Genomic DNA, 19,136 nt, shown 5'->3' on the forward strand with positions numbered 1-19,136 from the left:
AAGACCAGTAGCTTTATTATTAGTCATATTGAGAGAAGCAGTCATTGTATCACCGGCGGATAGTAAACGATCATTGATCTCAGTTCTGATCATTTTGTTGTTGCTGTCTACATACCCTTTTGCTGCCACATCATCGTCTGATTTTCCGAAAATATCTACCATCGTATATTCACTAAGACCTATTTAAAACGTGGACGACTGTGTCGTCTGGTGCACGGTTATACCATCTGGTGGTATACTCGTGCACGACTTTATGAGGTGGTGTTGTTGACGATGACACAGCGTCGAGTACAGCAATTAGTTCATGGGCACATATTGACGGATCAGTTATTGTCTGTGTTGGTAATGTTGAATACCAGATTGGAATTTGAAGTCCGCCAATATATTTTAAAAAATTATTTAGTGGTTCCAGTTCGTAAGAATAGAAAAATACAACTCCACGTGGATATATCGCGTATGCTACCCAATGAGTACCTGCACCAAAACTTCCATCGAGACTAATGATACCCATTTCAATACGGTTTGGTTGTTTTAGTAACTGATCACACATGAAAACACCTCTAAAGTTTTTGATGTGGTATTTTTTAGCAGCGTCAGGTAAATCAAAATTGGACATGGGAAGGAGAGGCTTTGGGTCTAACGATGTGTCCTGGGAAGTCTTAGACCACTTTCTGTGGATTGACTGTATCATGAGTGAGGGGTACCTGGCAGTCTTAGACTTTTCAATTGTTTTTCAGTATTTAGTCCTTGGCCTGTTGCTTTTTTATAATTTCATCCCAGTGGCAATTTCAACAGCACCAAGTGCAGCTGCTTTTGTAACAGCTGGAACTTCAGCGGCTATCAACGCTGGCATAGCTGCAAGGAGCGGAAATGTACCACACGTCTTGGCGATGTCTTTAATGGCGCCCGCAGAAAGATTAAGTCTTAGGCCGGCCTTGTATCATTTGGCGTCACTGAAGTGCCTGAGTTGACGTTCTGTCAAAGATTTATTTGGATCAGCTGTGATCCGATCTAATTTAAGTAATATTTTTATTCCACCATCTGTAGATGATATCGATGGATGTATTACTAATCTCGTAGTATACGATGATTTGATGATCGACAAACAATCAAATCTAGCTCGGATATTTTCCCGAGGCAGACACAAAACACCGATATTGTGTATGTTACTCAGCGGTATACACAAATACCTAAAGTGATCAGAGATAAATGCAATCTTCTGGTTGTATTTAGTGGAGTTGATACCCACACACAATGAAACAGCTATCAGATTTGTTGTCATGAAACATGGATATGATTAAGTTTAAAAACTTCTTATCAACCGCGCAAGCTACCCCACACGGATTTATCACGATAAATTTACACGACCCCGGGTCGAGGTATCACATTGGTCTCGATAAAAGTTTTAGTTGAAACAGTCATCATTTGTTATCTCTTTCCCCTCAACACAACAACAATCAAAACTTGTTAAGGCCGCATGAGTTGTTGCCGCTTGACAAACACACGACCGCACTTAGCCTGATTCACAGGGTGTCAGCCAATAGACACACTTGGCGTGGGAAAATATTTATACTATGTGTACAGGTAAGGGACCGTTTCATTTCGCTCGCGGTACACACACAGCAGCAGACAAGGTGACGACAAACAGTGAGTGTACCGGTAGGTAAACGAGGACGCAAAATACAAACGTCAAAAGAAAAGAAAGACAAAATGTACTAACCCAATTAGAGATCTTGGTCAGTGGGAGGCTTCGGTTTGGCGTTATTGACGCTTGTGATTTCACTTTCGTAGGACGCTTTAATCTCGCGAAATATCCCCTCTAAAGTAATTCACCCGCCCTGCTGCTTAGTATTTTGACGGACTTGTAAAATGGTAGGTCTCTGATAGATATGTGATCGCCCATGGCCTCAATATGCTTTTCTATGTTATACTTTTATAGACTCCAGGGAGCACAAGTCATAGTCTGAAATAATCTTTTTTGTGAAAACATAAGAATATTTCTCAAAATAACTGTTTCAATCATCAGAACGGTATTTTCCGATTACTACGTCTCTGACGTTTGTTGTTGACTTTGCGAATATCTCGTTCATTCGTGGGCTTGTTTTTTGAAGATTTCGTTTCTGAATCAGTGGATTCGCCCACATCGTTAATTGTATCATCTATACTTTCAAATGGACAAAAACAGCTTGCATAGTTCATTCATCAATCAAAACCTAAAGCGTCTACATAAGTGTTCATGGTTTGTTTACAATGTAGTTCCTAATACACTATTCTATTATTAGGCACACGTGTGATGCACGTGCGTGCGCTATTAATGTGTTCAGTATCGTAAAATTATGCAAAATTCTTAAAGGTAAAGTTAACGGAGACAAAAATGAGCATATAATAACATGGAATACAAAATAGGAATGTTTTTGAAATTTCATTTTTACAGATCCACAAAGAATGAGGGAAAGAAATAATAATAAGTAGTAAGAAGAAATAAAATACATATAAAATTTCCTGCGTATAATTTCTTTTAGAGGTATACACATCACACAATATTTTTCTATTGATATCATACAATATTGTCCAACCCCACTCCGTTTTATTCACGAATATAGCACTATCTATCATCTCGCCAAGCCATCCATTCATTCATCCATCCATTATTTTATTGATTCAAATACGTATATATTGATCATTATATCCATAAATACATATATGCATAGACAGTCCATCCATTGGTCAGTTTCTCCGTCCATTCCGTAATTAACAGATACCCGAAAGATTGTGTGTTTATGTTTGCAACCTGAGCTATTGTTTAATAGTTGTGATAATAACTGGTAATACATTACTGCAAATTGTCAAATCTACTGCATAAACTAAGCAACTTGTGTGCAATAGAGAGACAAAAGTAAACAAAATTAAATGAAAATTGATTCTGCTAGATCTTAAGCACGTATGAATAATTTTTCAAGTGACAAGATTATATAGTTCTCTACTTGACCTCAGGTCACAAGTAACATTTTCTTTTTATTTTAAATCCATTACGTAATGGAAAACCTATCAAGAAAGTTCTTAATGTGTGCAAAATAAAACGTTACTTTTTATTAGAAAGTCTGTTACTAAGATTGTAATATATAACCTAGCCAATGTCAGTTACACCAGGTAAATTTTAGGCGAATCCCAATAACTTAGACCCAGACCCAAATAACCATGTTTACTTCTATTAATAATAATCCTGATAATAAACCTATATAAATAGAGAACATTTTAGCTATGTATAAGTTGTTTGCATAATAAAATAAATAAAGAAATCAATAAGTCAGGTCAAGTAGAAAATAAACTTCATTTCTGAACAAGGTTAAGTCCAACATATATGCAACATTAAAATAGCATATATTAAAATAAATAAATGTTCTTTAAAAAACCTGATAAACAATGCAAATTAAATATACATAACACTTCCGCTCATAAAGAAAAAGAAAGATTTACGCAATAAAGCTTTTTAACTGTAATTCGAATATACATGTGATAAAAATTAATTAAGATGAAATCTTATGAATTGCACAAAGTATATATGAAAAAATACAATATTTACACACATGTGAAGTGCTTATAAATTGTATTGTCCCTTTAAGGAACCTTATGTTAAATTTGTATAACTGCAACGTCAAACTCAAGCTTATTATTCGCTGATTTTTTTTATTCATCTTGCCAATGAAAATAAGGGTTGTACTGTTTCAACATAATAACCACAGAGAAGGAGCTGAACTAATATAGACTTCAAAATGTTGCAATGCCAATATAAAAAACAAACATTTCTTCTCGATAGTGGGATAATTTCTCTGGTGCTTAATTAATTTCTTGTTAAAAAATAACACACTGGATGATCTACACCATTTTAGTCTTCTTGAATCAATACTGCACCAATCCCAGCATCACTTGCATCAATAGACATTTTAAATGATTACTTGAAATTTGGAGTTGTTAGAAATGGTGCTGTCGTAAGTAAGGCCTTTAACTTATCAAAAGACACCTGACATTTTTCGGACCAATTAAACATCGTTTTCTTACTCAACAAATTTGTCAGAGATTCAGCAATCATGGAACAAATGGAACATAAGTTCCGATAGTATCGAGTCATACCTAAAAATAGCATCAGTTGCTCTTACTGATAGGCGCAGGGAAATTCGGAGATAGCCTTGACCTTAACATTTATAAGTTTAACTTGTCCATGTCCCACTATATGTCCTCAAAACACAAGCCAGACAAAATTTACTTTTAGATACGTTAAATGCCACATCTTCATGGGTTTGATCAGATAATTGTCATAAGTTAATTTTTAAGCTTAATATTCCTTTAAAAATTGAAAATAGGGATCGACGGACCAACAAACAGGTAACAAATGAATCTTAGGATGAATCCTGAAAATATTCCCAAGTGTTTAGTGGAAAAGTGTTGATGTGTTGTTTTATTTTCCTTATCACACCTAACTGTCAAATATATCCAAGGGAATTTTACTAAATATAGACTATATACTATATCTAGGTAGCGGTTCGCAATATCTACATTATCAAGAAGATTAGTACAGTTATGTTAAAGATGACATGTAAATTGTTTATAAAATATTTTAAGGTACACATTATGTATTGACTTTGTGTTCAGGTTTTGAACAATTCCACAACTTTCTGAAATGATTCTTTCAAATGAATAAATTTGGTCCATTTCGAAAATATTGTTTTAAAGAGAATATATTCTCTCATCATGGCACGCGTGTACCTGAGAGGGACTCGCTTTACATTTACATATTAGCGTTGTTGTGAAATCGCCCTTATTATTTGATAGTACACAATAGGACAGGAGGGTATTATCAGTCATATCAGGTAGGAGTGGACTTTGATGTTTGCATACCTAGCAACCATACGATCATCCCAGTCGTGTTAAGAAGGGAGTGGAGGTATTAGAATATGCTTACATAACACCTTTGAAAGAAAGAATATAGGAACGAATTAAAGCATGAACAGCATAACCCCTTAATAAGGACATCATTATCAACATCGTCGTTGTTGTCACCATGACCACCACTACCACCACCAGAAGCAGTAATGTCCGTTATAAATAGAAACCGATGTGGAAACACGTGTCCTGGAATATATTTGTTGTAGACAATAAAAATCACAAATCCAAAGGAACATAAATTAAAGACGAAGTTGAAATACTTCTAAGAAGTTAGACTGCTCTCTTCCAGTAAATAAGGATCGTACTCGGTGAGTCATTATCGCATTTATGGTGCAAAGGTGTATTTTTAGCGGCGTACAGTAAATGTTCTAAAAATACATTTACAGTCAGTCCAGCAAGTGAAGTTGAAATTTAACTTCTTTTGCTTTTGAAATCGATTAGTGTCTCAGTGGTTAGCACGCTTGACAAGAGACCAGAAGGGTGCGCGTTTGAGTCCTGTTCAGGCAAGGCTGGCGCGAATGCTGTTGTGCAATTATTATTATTATTATTATTACTGCTATATAAGTTATAGGTGTATAAATGTTCGGAGGCAAATACCATAGCCTGAATATCAATATATCACAATCCAACATGTCTGATGTAGACTCGCTGTTTGAATACTATTCATGTTTTCTCTCATACAACAATACACACCAATACACACACACATACACAAACGTAATGTGCGTGCCAGGTAAGCCAACCACACCGTGTTACCGTCTTAATTCGAACCGGATCTACATGATGATGAACGAGACAATTCATTGATTTGAATTGTACAATATTTACTGTAATCGCTGTCGTCACTCTATATCAGGAAATGTTCAATTCAAAGCGAAACCAAGTCATATAAGCAGACGTTAAAATCACTTGTTTCAAAGAGTGTTGAAAACAACTAGTTGAAAGTCTTTCCTTGAAAAAAGAAAATGATTAAGGGGATATTGTTTCTTATTTTCGCGTGGAGCTTTGGTAAGTAATTATAAAATACAAATGCTAAAAGACTGAGACGATGTACCATCCTTTTGTGTAGGGGGCGTGTTGTACAAAAAAAAATCTCATTTTTGTAACACTTCGGAGAATTCGAGACTTTGAAGGAGTCGGGGGCAATGAGTTTGAAGAAAACTAAACTGGTAATTTTGAATTTTGAAATTTTAGTTTCGAACCTTGAATTGTAAACAGAAAACGTTATTAAATCAACGGTACAATCAAGGAAAAGTCGGGTGCATCTTAAAGTCGGTTCATATATGAAACAATAAAACATATGCTGTACCGAGCCTTTTTAACGACTTAAAGCATAATTCACATGGTCACAAATGTGTATTGTTTTTACTATAGAATACATATACATGAAATGCTCTGTCCATCTAAGAGGTTCAAAGACCAAATATACATAAGTGTGTAATACAATGACATATTAAAATATTGTCTGAACAAACTGTACATACATACATACATACATACATACATACATACGTATATATACAATAAAAATCAACCTCCCGTGTGTTAATGTCTGGGTCGATGTAATAGGTAAGTAACGGGAACAGCCGTTATAGAGGGAGTATTGCAATTGAAGAAAACTAAACTGGTAATCAAAATCGTTGGGATTTACAATGGCGAGACACTGCTTTTTATTTTTTTACATGTCATGATATGGAGCACTCGGGCCCCTTACTGGATTTAACATTACGTTGTATATTTACTTTAGGCGGTATACTAGTCCCTTCTGTGAATGATACTGTTAAAAATTGTGTGTATGAATGAACCTGATTAATTATTTACCTTTCAGAAAGAAGGGGTTATTATATGCACAACAAAGGGTGATAATCCAAGCGGTATATTATTGGTTTTGCACGTTTTGCATTTAGGATTAAAACCGTGCTTCCCACAGTTATACCTATGGATGAAACAGGAATTCTAATGGGACGATTCATTGGAAAGAACATTAGAAACTTGTTAAAAGCACACTATTCCTGGACTGCTTCGTTTGATTGACTTTGAAAAAGCATTCGACTCAGTTATACTGTCATTTCTTGATATTTGTATTTTTTTTTTAAATTTGGATGTACCGGCGATAAATGGGATAAACTAATTTCATCGAAAAAGCAAATCTTGTGTCATTATTAATGGGCAGTTTTCTGGTGATTTGCTATAGAAAGAGGATGTAGACAGGGGAATTCACCCTCCCCATACATTTTTATCCTGCATGTATAGATATTAGCCCATAGGGTGAGGAAAAATGACAGTATTAGGGGAATTAACATAGGTAGTACATTTTTATCCTGCATACATAGATATTAGCCCATAGGGTGAGGAAAAATGACAGTATTAGGGGAATTAACATAGGTAATACATTTTTATCCTGCATACATAGATATTAGCCCATAGGGTGAGGAAAAATGATAGTATTAGGGGAATTAACATGGGTAATACAACCCTTGTTTTCTCTTAATATGCTGATCATACATCACTTCTGATGGTTCAGAGAAATGTTAGATATCTGTTTTACATATTTTATATCAATATTCCAAATTTTCTTGTCGTAGTATAGATATTGACAAAAACCAATGTAGTTTGGATAGGAAGTAGAATACGTAGCAACAAGAAATAATGTCTAGAATCTAAATTTAATTAGGGCTGTACTGAATTTTTTATTTCATGCATAATGGTTTCAACTAATTTGGAAAAAATTTACAACTCTTAACTATGCATCAAAATTATGAACCTGCTAATTTAATGGTTTGATAGATTTTTAATCGGGGGGGGGGGGGTCAACTCTGATACAGTGTTTAGCTATCTTGACAAATTATTCATCTTTTATTATCGTTACTAAATCCTCCAAGCGGGTTCTTAGTGAACCAAATACATTCTTTTACACGTCTGTATGGCATAGGTCAAATGACAAAGTCAGCAGGAATATTTACGTGAAGTACTGTCATTAATGGTATATTTAAGATTGTAAAAGCGTTCAAAATTACATGTATTAGAAGAATTGTATCTAATGGTTCTAAATGGATAAGTTAGATACAATTTTTATACCATATTTAATTTCATTTGCAAAATTTCATCTTACTTCATATGGAAAAGTTACATAACAATTTTTGTACCAAATTTCTTTTCATTAGGAACATTTCATTTAACTTCATACGGAAAAGTTAGATACAATTTTTATACCAAATTTCTTTCATCTGGAACATATGATCTTACTTCATTGAAAAACGATCTTATTCCTTTTGTGCTAGACGTCTTTTGAGGTATAATTAGTGACCTCTGAACATTTTTAGAGACACAAGTATGGTTTAATCCTTGTATTACGACAAATGGAAAAAGTGTGTACATGTATTACCAAACATGGTATTACATTCATGAATGATTTGTTAAATGAGTTTTCTGAATAAGTTGTGTTTAAAACCAGATTTTCTATTAGCATCAAAATTGTATAGATTTTCAAGGCAATCTTAAAGCTATAAATCATATAAAAATAAATTTGGTGTCAGTTATGATTCAAATCTGCCACAACCTTTCATAAATATTGTAGTATATACCAATGTAAGAAATATAAACAATGTAAAAGTATATATGAAGAACTGATTGGAAACAATGAGGTACCACCTACTAGGAGAAAAGGTAGTTTGAATTAACAGTTTAGAAGATGACGGCTGGTAGTAATGTTTCTTGTACCATACAAAACTTCAAATGCCCCAATCTTAGATGGCTGCTGAATACATTTATAAAAGGAATCTGAATTATCCGAAATGACCTCTGCTCTCTTTGTATGGTATATGCAGAGACAGTTTCTCATATCTTTGACTGTTGTCTCACAAGTAAGATTTTTTTATCAACGATAGTATGTAATGGATGAAGGTAGTCAGGCAAATAATTTTAGAATTCACAAACATAAATAATATCTTTGGAATTAAATTAAATACTCAGGCTGATGATATAATTAATCGGATAATTATATATGCAGAACAATGTATTTATAAATGTATATTTAACAGAGATAAGCCAGGTTTGTCTCAGCTAGAATGATTGTTGATGTTAACTTCATTGTAGAACAAATATAGAGCTAATATAAACTGTACATGGGGACAAGTTTGATAATTGATGGTCATTGTACAAACAGTTGATATATAACGTGATGTGTGTATGTGAATATATGTATGTATATGTATGTTTGTGTGAATGAGTATGTCGATATTTGTATACTCTCATATTTGTTTAGTAAAAATACAAATTTTGCCATATACAATGAAATATTATTAGAAAATATATATGCAAACAATATTTCTTTTTCTATTCTACATTTTCTCCATCTTTCTTAACTTCTTCCTTTCAATTTAAGTGACAAAAATATATTCATTTTGTCTTATGGTTGAAACACTGTATCAACTTAATTCATTGCAAATCTGTATCATCTGTCTTAATGTCAATGAAATATATATATATATATATATATATATATATATATATATATATATATATATATATATATATATATATATATATATATGTGTGTATGTGTGTGTGTGTGTGTGTGTGTGTGAAACACTGAGCGGCAATGGGCATGGTAATTTTAGCAATTCTCATAGGCTTAATATGTTGAGGCGAGAGTGGCATTTACATTAAACCGCAGTTTGGCCATTTATGGGAAATATAATATTAAAATGGTTAGATAATATGCAAAAACCAATTTTTCACATACTATCCAACACACTATCTTTTGATGTCAATAAAATATCCCCACTTTTTGATATACTATTCAACACATAATTTTGATATATTATAAACGACAGTTTTTAATGTAATGTCAAACTGACAGCCGATTATCGGCCCCGAGTGGCCGAGTGGTCTAAAGCGCTCACCGTTACGGATCACTGCCATCTCACCTCTGTCTGCGTGGGTTGAGTCCAAGGCTCGGCTGGCGTGAGTATGTGGGAAAGTCTGCCAGTAGCATCTCGTGGGTCGGTGGTTCTTCGCTGGGTTTTCCAGGGTTCTTCCTCCACCAGTTATACTGGCCGCCGTGTATAGCTTATCCTGTGCTGTAAAATGGCGTTAAACCCTACAACAACAACCACACCTGATTATCCAACTATAAGGTGAGGAGTGTTTATACACAGTCTCTACTTACATACATACTATCACACACAGTCAAAGGTAGGCTAAGTAGAGTTTATATAAACAATATATCTATGCATACCTGATATCACACACATACACAAGAGAGTTGATGTTTTAGTCGGATTGTGAACATAGACATATGCAAACACAGCGACTGGCAATTAGCAGTATCTCGCTTTTCTAGAGATTTGGGTCGACCAGAAAGAGCTTTTGGGGTTTGTCCTGTATCATGGGTCTTTACCAATATCCAGGATAACTGCACATCCCGAATCAGACTTGACAGCATGGATATATCTTGTGGAAGTATTTTTTTGAGCTACCTTCTTCCAATCGTCTTTCACCTCCTCATCAAGGATCCAGTCATTATCCTTCCTTCTTCCTCATTTTCTTCTGGATCCCATGCAGTGGGCATTGAGGTGTTGGAATTCCATCTCTCTCTCCTCTCCGATCCTTTGCTTTCCTCTCTAATGCCAAGGTTGTATTGATCTTCCCCACTTCTTCTGGTATAACTTATCGCTAGCTATTCTTAAGGAGGTCGTCTAATTATTTAATTTCCGCATGTGGGGATAACGCTTCCTCTCCTTCACCTGACCCAGGAGGTTCTTTATTCTCTCCATCACAGTGATATTTTCAACCACTATTCCAACTCTGCAGTTATGACTAACCAATTTTCTTTGTAAACGATTTGACGATGAACTGCAAATCTATATATATCTTGTATAAAGACGCCTGTGGCATTATGCCATGTGTACCGGTTAATGCAATGCTTGCCAACCCGCGGCCCGCGGGCTGATTTTAAATGGCCCGCCAGAGCTCTAGCAGCTATATACTCGTTGCTTTTCAGTTTTCTGCTGCGGCCCTCGGCTTCAAGAAAAACATTTTTCAGTGGCCCATGGTGTCAAAAAGGTTGGACAGTACTGGGTTACTGTATGCACTGCGTACTGCTTTAATTTCTCGTCGATGCATGACTTGTCATTGCTCACAGACACTTTAATGTATGTACCACATATATTTTAAGGATTGGAACAACCACGCTATTTATCTCATGAGTGTCATTTACTTCTTTTCTTCTTATTTCCCACGCCAAGAGAGTTAAGAGATGATATTTTTCACGCCAACATAGTTAAGGCATGATATAATGTCTTTTCCAGTTATTCGTTTATCCATTTGTTCGTTTTTCTGCGTGCGTTCTTTCCACTGTGGCATGTTCGTACCACTTAAATATCTGGAACGCCCTTGTATTAATACTCATCGAAATTTGACATATTACTGTATATGCATTACCGAAACTTCAAGTTAGTGATGCCAAAAGTATGCTTGAATGACTTTTGTACTTGTAGAGGATTGTTTGTAACACCCTTTATATTGTTCACCCTATTAACCAACATTCATTAAAACTCCCATGTATGCATCTTAGAAAAGTAAGTCAACCATGTCCGAAGGTGGTCACTATAATGTATATTTCACGTTTTAGTTACTTTTTAACTTCAAAGGTTCTTTATAACACCCTCATTATCTTAAATCCTATTTCATTCAGCCTCGTAAAATTGTATATGTTGATGCAAATTAAAAGACAAAAGTAATCGAATCACGGGTTATTAGTCAGGCTTCAGTGTCGTTAAATTTTCAAAGGTTCCTTTCTTTAGTAACATCCACCTTAACTGTTATCCTATTATATCTACACATCAAAATTGTTATGTGTACATATCTCAGGTAAAATAACTCGAACGTTATTGACAAAAACAACAGGTGATTGTGATATATTTCATGCATGAATTAGATTTTTTAATTTCAGTTTCATTCACTGCACACTCCATACCCTGGACCTTATTTAACGTACACTCACGAATGCTTACATTTGCATGCATCCAAGGCATATCACAGTTTATTGTTCCACTATGACCGATTTTTGTGCTTGAACGATTTTTGTATTTTCAGATGATATTTTATCGAAACCCTATCAAACTCTTATGCCCTATTTCACCTTTATCTTGTAGACAGAACCGTAGTAAAAGTAACTAGGCGTGGCATATTTATGTACTTGATATTAATTTTTGGCACCAAAAAGAATTTGAAACTCGAAGTTCTCGATATATATAAAACTTTATACATTGACTCATGCTTGGAGCATTACACCCTGCTATATAAAGTAGGTCACTGTGATATATTTTTCTATCTTTCATGACTATGTCTCTAAAAATGAATTTTCAAGTTACATTTCTAAGACCGTATTTCCAAGGTCTCAATGACATTTATATGCATATTCTACTGTACTGCTAGAATCTACAACTAGGTCACTGTAGTCTGTCTTGCATGCTTACTTTGCATCATCGCCAAAATGGATTTTACTTGATATCTTGTAACACCGTCAGGTTTACACTCACGAAACTTTATATAATGATGCGCTTTATCTATTGCTGCGTTTCTGTGATGATTGTAATATCGAATGTGAATCAATGTGGATCAATGTGACCAAAATGAAAACTGAAGTATAACTATATTAATACTTATCAGCTAATATACACCTTAACTCATAAATTAAACTATCCAGAGTGAACAGTGACCGCGTAACCTATAAGTATTCCCCCTACTGACATGTATGCTAATCTTAGTCAAATTTACAAAGAAAAAAACACGGCTGGGAAGGGGTTTTGTGCTTCGATTGTACATATTATTATTATTATTATTATTATTATTCAATTCATCGTTTGTCTTTTTTTAGCAATCGTCTCTGCGGATTATGAATGTTTTTATACAGATGGCCGCACACTTTATTGTGAATCGTGTTGTGAGTACAGCTGCTGTGAAACTTCCACTGGAACGTGAGTATAACATTTTTTAAAGGCAAGAGCTGACAAAAGTAGATTTTGAATTCTGTCATTTGCGTAACACAAGAGGAATAATTTGAAGATCATTTCTACGATCTGTTAGGCATAACATATAAAATTTTCAAAACAGTGCCCAAAATTAATTATCCCCTTTCACCAGTTTGAGGAAGAGGTTGGTATCAATTAGGAAGACATCTTTAACGATTATTTTTAACATTTTTGTGGTTGTATTAGGACAACAGAAGTTAAAAACCCACACTCTATACGTGTATAATGAATATGTCGTGCAGAGTGAATTGTAGCGTGTGCTACCCACCCAAATAGTATGTCTTTGAACGAGAGGTTAATATTTTTCTTAGCTATCAACTTTTACACAGGTAAGAACGGATTATTTCAGCTTTATTATTTTTCTTTGCTGTTAAGTTTTACCCACGCAGGAACGAATTATTTCTGCATTCTACTTCTTGTAATTAGATGAAATTTTATTACCATAATATTAAACAATTAAGAAAAATAAATGGTCATGGATTTAAATAAAAAATATCTCTGTGAAATGCTCCGTAATTCCCGCCTGTCAATTTGAAAATGAGTACATTATTGCTGCATGTATATATGAAAGTAAAAACAAAACATCACATTACTACTAACAAGAAATCACACTAAAGAAAACACACAAAAAATATACCCAGTTAGACACAATTCCCAAACACCAATTAATGGAAAAATCATATAGAAAAAGGTTAACTACAGAACAAATATATTTATACAATTCTTACGTTTTCATTGTATTATCTTAACAGATCCTCCGTGTACATTGGTTGTGGTATAACCGGGTCAGTGATTTTCGTTGCCTTACTTATTGGCTGTTGCATTCGGCGCAGGCGTGTGATCATTAGAGGCCAGGCACTTGCACAGCAGCCAAACAGAGTCGTAGTCGTCAATAGGACCATTTGTACAGCCAGATCAGCACCAGGTACTCAGTAATATTAGTATCTACACAAATCCCGTTTTATAGTAATGCAGTCCCAGTTTTCGATTGACGATTGCTTATAATGCTGTAGTACTGAGGAGTTGCTTCCGTTGTCTTCTTAAAAAAAAAAATGTTACCCTCTGCTTGTACCAAATACTTTCGCGTACACGTTATTTTGTGAAGTTCATTGAACAAGGAACTTGTTTGCTATACCTTTCATTGTGAACGCCTTTCAACATAATGATCAAAGAGTTCGTTCCTTGCTTACGTGTTTCGAACAAGATAAAAAGAATACATATTAGCGTTACACAGTCTTTATGATCTTTTATTGTTGTTGTAAAAGTGCAGAATTCATCACAAGGCATTATTAATATTTGTTTTAATGAAACTTGTTATTAGCTTTTTATACAACTCTGGATAAATAAAGGATATTATTATTATTATTATTATTACTATTATCATCATCATCATCATCATCATCATTGTTGTTGTTATTATTATTATTATTATTGTTGTTGTTAAGTATCGAAAGAGTAGGAATGTCTAATTATTTTACTGTATAGTGATTATGCCATAGTTTTTAAAGAACACACGTGTGCAATTCATTGTTTGCTTAAATGAGGTAAACATCCCGTCAGATGCGATTGTTTAGTTATTTATATCTTAAGCTGATGCTTGCAGTTGTATATTGTCAGCGGTCTCCACGAATGTGTATTCTATGGTTGTTGATTGACAGATGCTGTCTCCACGAACATGTATTATATGGTAGCTGATTGACAGATGCGGTCTCCTAGAACGTTTATTATATGGTATTTGAATGACAGATGCGGTCTCCTAGAACGTGTATCATATGGTAGTTGATTGACAAATGCAGTCACATAGAACGAGTCTTATATGGTAGTTGATTGACAGATGCGGTCTCCTAGAACGTGTATTATATGGTAGTTGAATGACACATGCGGTCTCCTAGAACGTGTATTATATGGTAGTTGATTGACAAATGCAGTTACATAGAAAGAGTCTTATATGGTAGTTGATTGACAGCGGCGGTCTCCTAGAACGTGTATTATATGGTAGTTGATTGACAGATGCAGTCTCCTAGAACGTGTATTATATGGTAGTTGATTGACAGATGCGGTCTCCTAGAACGTGTATTATATGGTAGTAGATTGACAGATGCGGCGCTCGTCCTTGAGAGCATGTGACCTATCGGGATAGGGAAACATGACATATTATGATAGATCTTTCTTTAAAATGAATGTTTTTCTCCTTGAAAAAATAATGACCCTGACTAACAAAGGATTTTTAACTATGTGGTGAGGATTTTATGATTGAAGGAGGGACGTTACTTGGTGATTAGGACGTGTTTGTATTTTGGCGATGTGAATAGGAAACTCTTTGACCTTAATTATTTGTTAAAGTATGTTGATGAACTTGATTGGAATGCAAAGAAATGGATTCACTTTGAAAATCGAGTCAACGAGGTCAGTAAAACATCTGTGGTGATTGAGGCCGAACAACATATTCCTGGTCACAAACATCACAGTATACCCTATTTGCGTCATCAAGCCATTTAGAATGTCTATTATGACACGGATGGCAGACTTGTTCCAGTGGCCATTTCTTAACTTGGGCCCTAACAACCACACTCCACTTTATTTAAGAGTATGAACTGCATTGTTTTGAGAGATGTATACTAATGAATATTGTTTGCCATATTGAGTAATTTCCCCCTCTTTCTAGATTAATCTCCCTCAGCAAAACCTTCGATGCACATTTAAGAGTTATGTTCCTGTAATTTTGTACTCTGTTTAAAATAACTTTACTCTGAGTATCTTAATAATTTGAATTATATGTTCAACATTATATCATACATTTACACATATTTCACCGAATTGGTACATTTCATTGATACGATACAAAAATGTTTCCATCCTAAAATATATCAGATGTTTATGATCCAGAACTAATTGTCGGGAATAAGAAAGGAGCATAACTACGATTTTCTGCATACAAGCAGTTCAGGTAATTGTACCTCATTTGTTTTGAAAGTGACTTTCATTTTTATATTAAATAATAAAAATCGATAAGAAATAGTGTAACAACATTCGATGCAACAACAACCAGAACAAAAACAGCACCCACTGCTAGTAATAAAACATGATCCCAAAATACACCAGCAGGAAATACCACCATTAGAGCTGTTTACCGCTTTGATTCAAGTGTACAGTGGAAATATAAATCGTTTGGAAGTTATGTTTGTTTCTTTCGTTTTTATGTTACATATATAATTTCTATTTATATATTTTTTCAGGCGTTGCTCCAGTGTACAATTCCAATGTTCCACAGACCGGAACTTACACTTACGCGCAACCGGTCGTTCTCGCTACAACACCCCCTCCATACACTCCCAGCAAAGATGGCAGCAAGGCAGAACCACCACCACCATACAGTGCTTGATAATATTTCTGCCGACAACATGGCGCGTGACAGTCCTCTGTGTTTCTGGGGTAGTTGTGTACAAATAATTATGTTCAAATGTAACTTCAATAGTAAAATGGTACTTTTCCTGGTCTTGACATTCTATAATCCAAATCAGTTTAGAAAGATCTGGGTTGTACTCTCTGCCTAGAAAAGATCTATTTAAAGGTGTCGTTTGCCAAGCATATTTGCAGTGATATTGAAAGAGTCGACATAAATTGATATTTTTTCCTCTTGCAGATAAAATGAATACACAGAATGTGCTACGACGGAAAGCATAATTAGCAGTGTCATTTCAAGAAATTTTGCCTAAGTTAAAGCTCCAGATAATTTAGCTATTGTACGCTTCTATACCTACTCGCCTAATATAAAAATATAAACACAGAACACATAGACAATGTTTAAAAATATTACTATTGCATATATTTACATTGGTGGGTTTAAGGTTTCGGATATGGAGAATCATTAAACATGATTTTGTTAACAAAAATCTAGCACTGAAGAAGGTAGCCAAGTAGTAAACAGCAAGCGTTGCATTTGATGTTAAAGGGTTACTATATACAGGACATTAAGCTAATTTCAATGAAAGTTTTATTAGAAATGAGCACAGATGTAAGATTTTATATGACGAAACGTATTTGATTTAATTTGACCGAAAACACATATTACTGAAATTCCTTTGAAATCCATTCAGATGCGTAGGTCATTATGCCTTTCTGTTACTTGGCAGTATAGTTTCATTTGTAACGTCATGAGGTGTTATCACACGTATTACAAAACGGAAAATTGTGACACGGGTATTTGAACGTAAATAACACAACAGTCATGCTATAAATTGCATTCTGAAAAAGAATATTTCCTTGATAAGTACCTCTCTCCCACATACCAATTTTTTGAACAAAAAGTATTCAGTTAATTTTTTTGAGTACGTATGTACTAGTTTTCGGTTGAACCAGTATCAAAAAAGATTTGTTTTTCACTTTATGAAAGTAAACATGTATACAGTATATATTGTGTTTCATAAATACACCATTAAATGAAATTAGAAGCATTGACGTTTATATTTGGCTTGTTGATATATATATATATATATATATATATATATATATATATATATATATATATATATATATATATATATATATATAGATAGATAGATAGATAGATAGATAGATGTCTCTTTAAATAGGTACAATTTATGCAGATTTATGAATATATAAATTAATGAAGATATTACGTCATAGAGGCTTTAACTATCTAACAAGACAGGTTAAACCCAATAAGCATTACATTTTCCAAAATATAAATTTATTTGCCTAAAATATAAAATCAAACAAAATGAAAGAAATAAAAATAAGTTGCAGGATTGTATGAATTCCTCGGATATTAATTTAAATCTACTATCAATTTCAAAGTATTCCGGAAACGAATTAAACGTCTGAACAATCACTACATTATTATACGAATTCCTTGAATATTATCCTAAATGTGCCATCACTTTCACCATATTCCACTTGTATTCTGAAAGAAGGTTCTAAATTGTTTATGTACCATTGCTAGCACCACTAAAGAATCACTATTCTAATATATAAAAGCTTTACTTCAAGGTAATCCAGTGAAATTTGAATGTCACTTAAGTCCTTAAATGTTTCATGTAATCAAACGAAATTAATCCATATCCTTGAATATGTTTTGACGAATGAAAAGCTGCGTACTTAATTCATTTATATAGGCAATATATACGCATCGAATCAACAATTCTGAATCACAATAAAAGATTCTCAAACACTGAAATTATTTTATTGTGTCATATCTTAACAATCGTGGTTTTATCTTTCTTAATTATTGAGTCAATCAACTACTAGGGTATGCATGACATCTCTGTAGTATAAATGTACTACATAGATCACTCTGTGTTGACATGACCTACATTTAACTAATGCTTATTAGTTGCTGATATGAACTTGGCAAATCGACCTTGATTTATGAACTGGGAAATTACATACATATACTATTTTTATTGCACAAACCGGTTAAAGAAATAAAGAAGTAGAATGTAAATTTCAATAACACAGTGATTTAAATAAAAAACTATATTATAAATTAATATATGATACATCTATCCGTAACAGAATATATGCGATAGATGATATCTAGACGGTGACACCCATATGTTTCTTTTATCAAATGTTTCATATCCGAATTAACAATAACAACTGGCTTAGATGAAATAAACCTTGCATTGAAGCCGCCATTAAAGTGAGTGGCGACATGAGATGAGAAAGATCTAAAAAGCTTGTTTATGTAAACTCTATGTTTTGCTAATGTGTATCGATTCTTGCTGGTTGCTTTGTTCGACATATGTTATGCCAGACTTTATACAGGTTTTCAAATAAACAACATTGGATGTTTCTCAGTTAGTAACTTAGCACATTCTATATTTTTCTTTTAGTATTGCTGCTGTTGAATTGTGTGTTTTCAGTAATGATAAAACAGTTCTGTTACATTTAGCTAATGTATCCGTCATACGTGAATTCTTTATTAATTCAGAACTAACAATACAATCTTTGAGTTCTTAATTCTTTAATAAGTAAGTGCGCACCTGTTGTTCTTAAGTGATTTGGTTCTTATATTACAAGATAATTGGCAAAAGGTCCTATTATTTGTTGATAATCTTACTTTTATCATGTAAACATGGGTTGTACTCGTTAAGAAAAGAAATGATATTATTATCTTTGTGCCTCATTTTACAT

The 19,136-nt window shown here is 33.9% G+C and overlaps 1 protein-coding gene across 1 annotated transcript; it reads left to right on the forward strand.

Moving 5' to 3' along the window:
• Positions 1–5,792: 5,792 nt before the first annotated feature.
• Positions 5,793–18,177, forward strand: LOC149787935 (uncharacterized). The gene is made up of 4 exons (XM_089974194.1): positions 5,793–5,952; positions 12,827–12,926; positions 13,733–13,905; positions 16,217–18,177. The coding sequence occupies exons 1-4, from the start codon at positions 5,910–5,912 to the stop codon at positions 16,360–16,362; spliced, it is 462 nt and encodes a 153-aa protein (XP_089830320.1). The 5' UTR covers positions 5,793–5,909; the 3' UTR covers positions 16,363–18,177.
• Positions 18,178–19,136: the final 959 nt, after the last annotated feature.

This window comes from Sinohyriopsis cumingii, chromosome 11 (genome assembly GCF_028554795.1).
Source record: "Sinohyriopsis cumingii isolate HCF-2022 chromosome 11, ASM2855479v2, whole genome shotgun sequence".
NCBI classification, from domain to species: Eukaryota; Metazoa; Mollusca; class Bivalvia; order Unionida; family Unionidae; genus Sinohyriopsis; species Sinohyriopsis cumingii.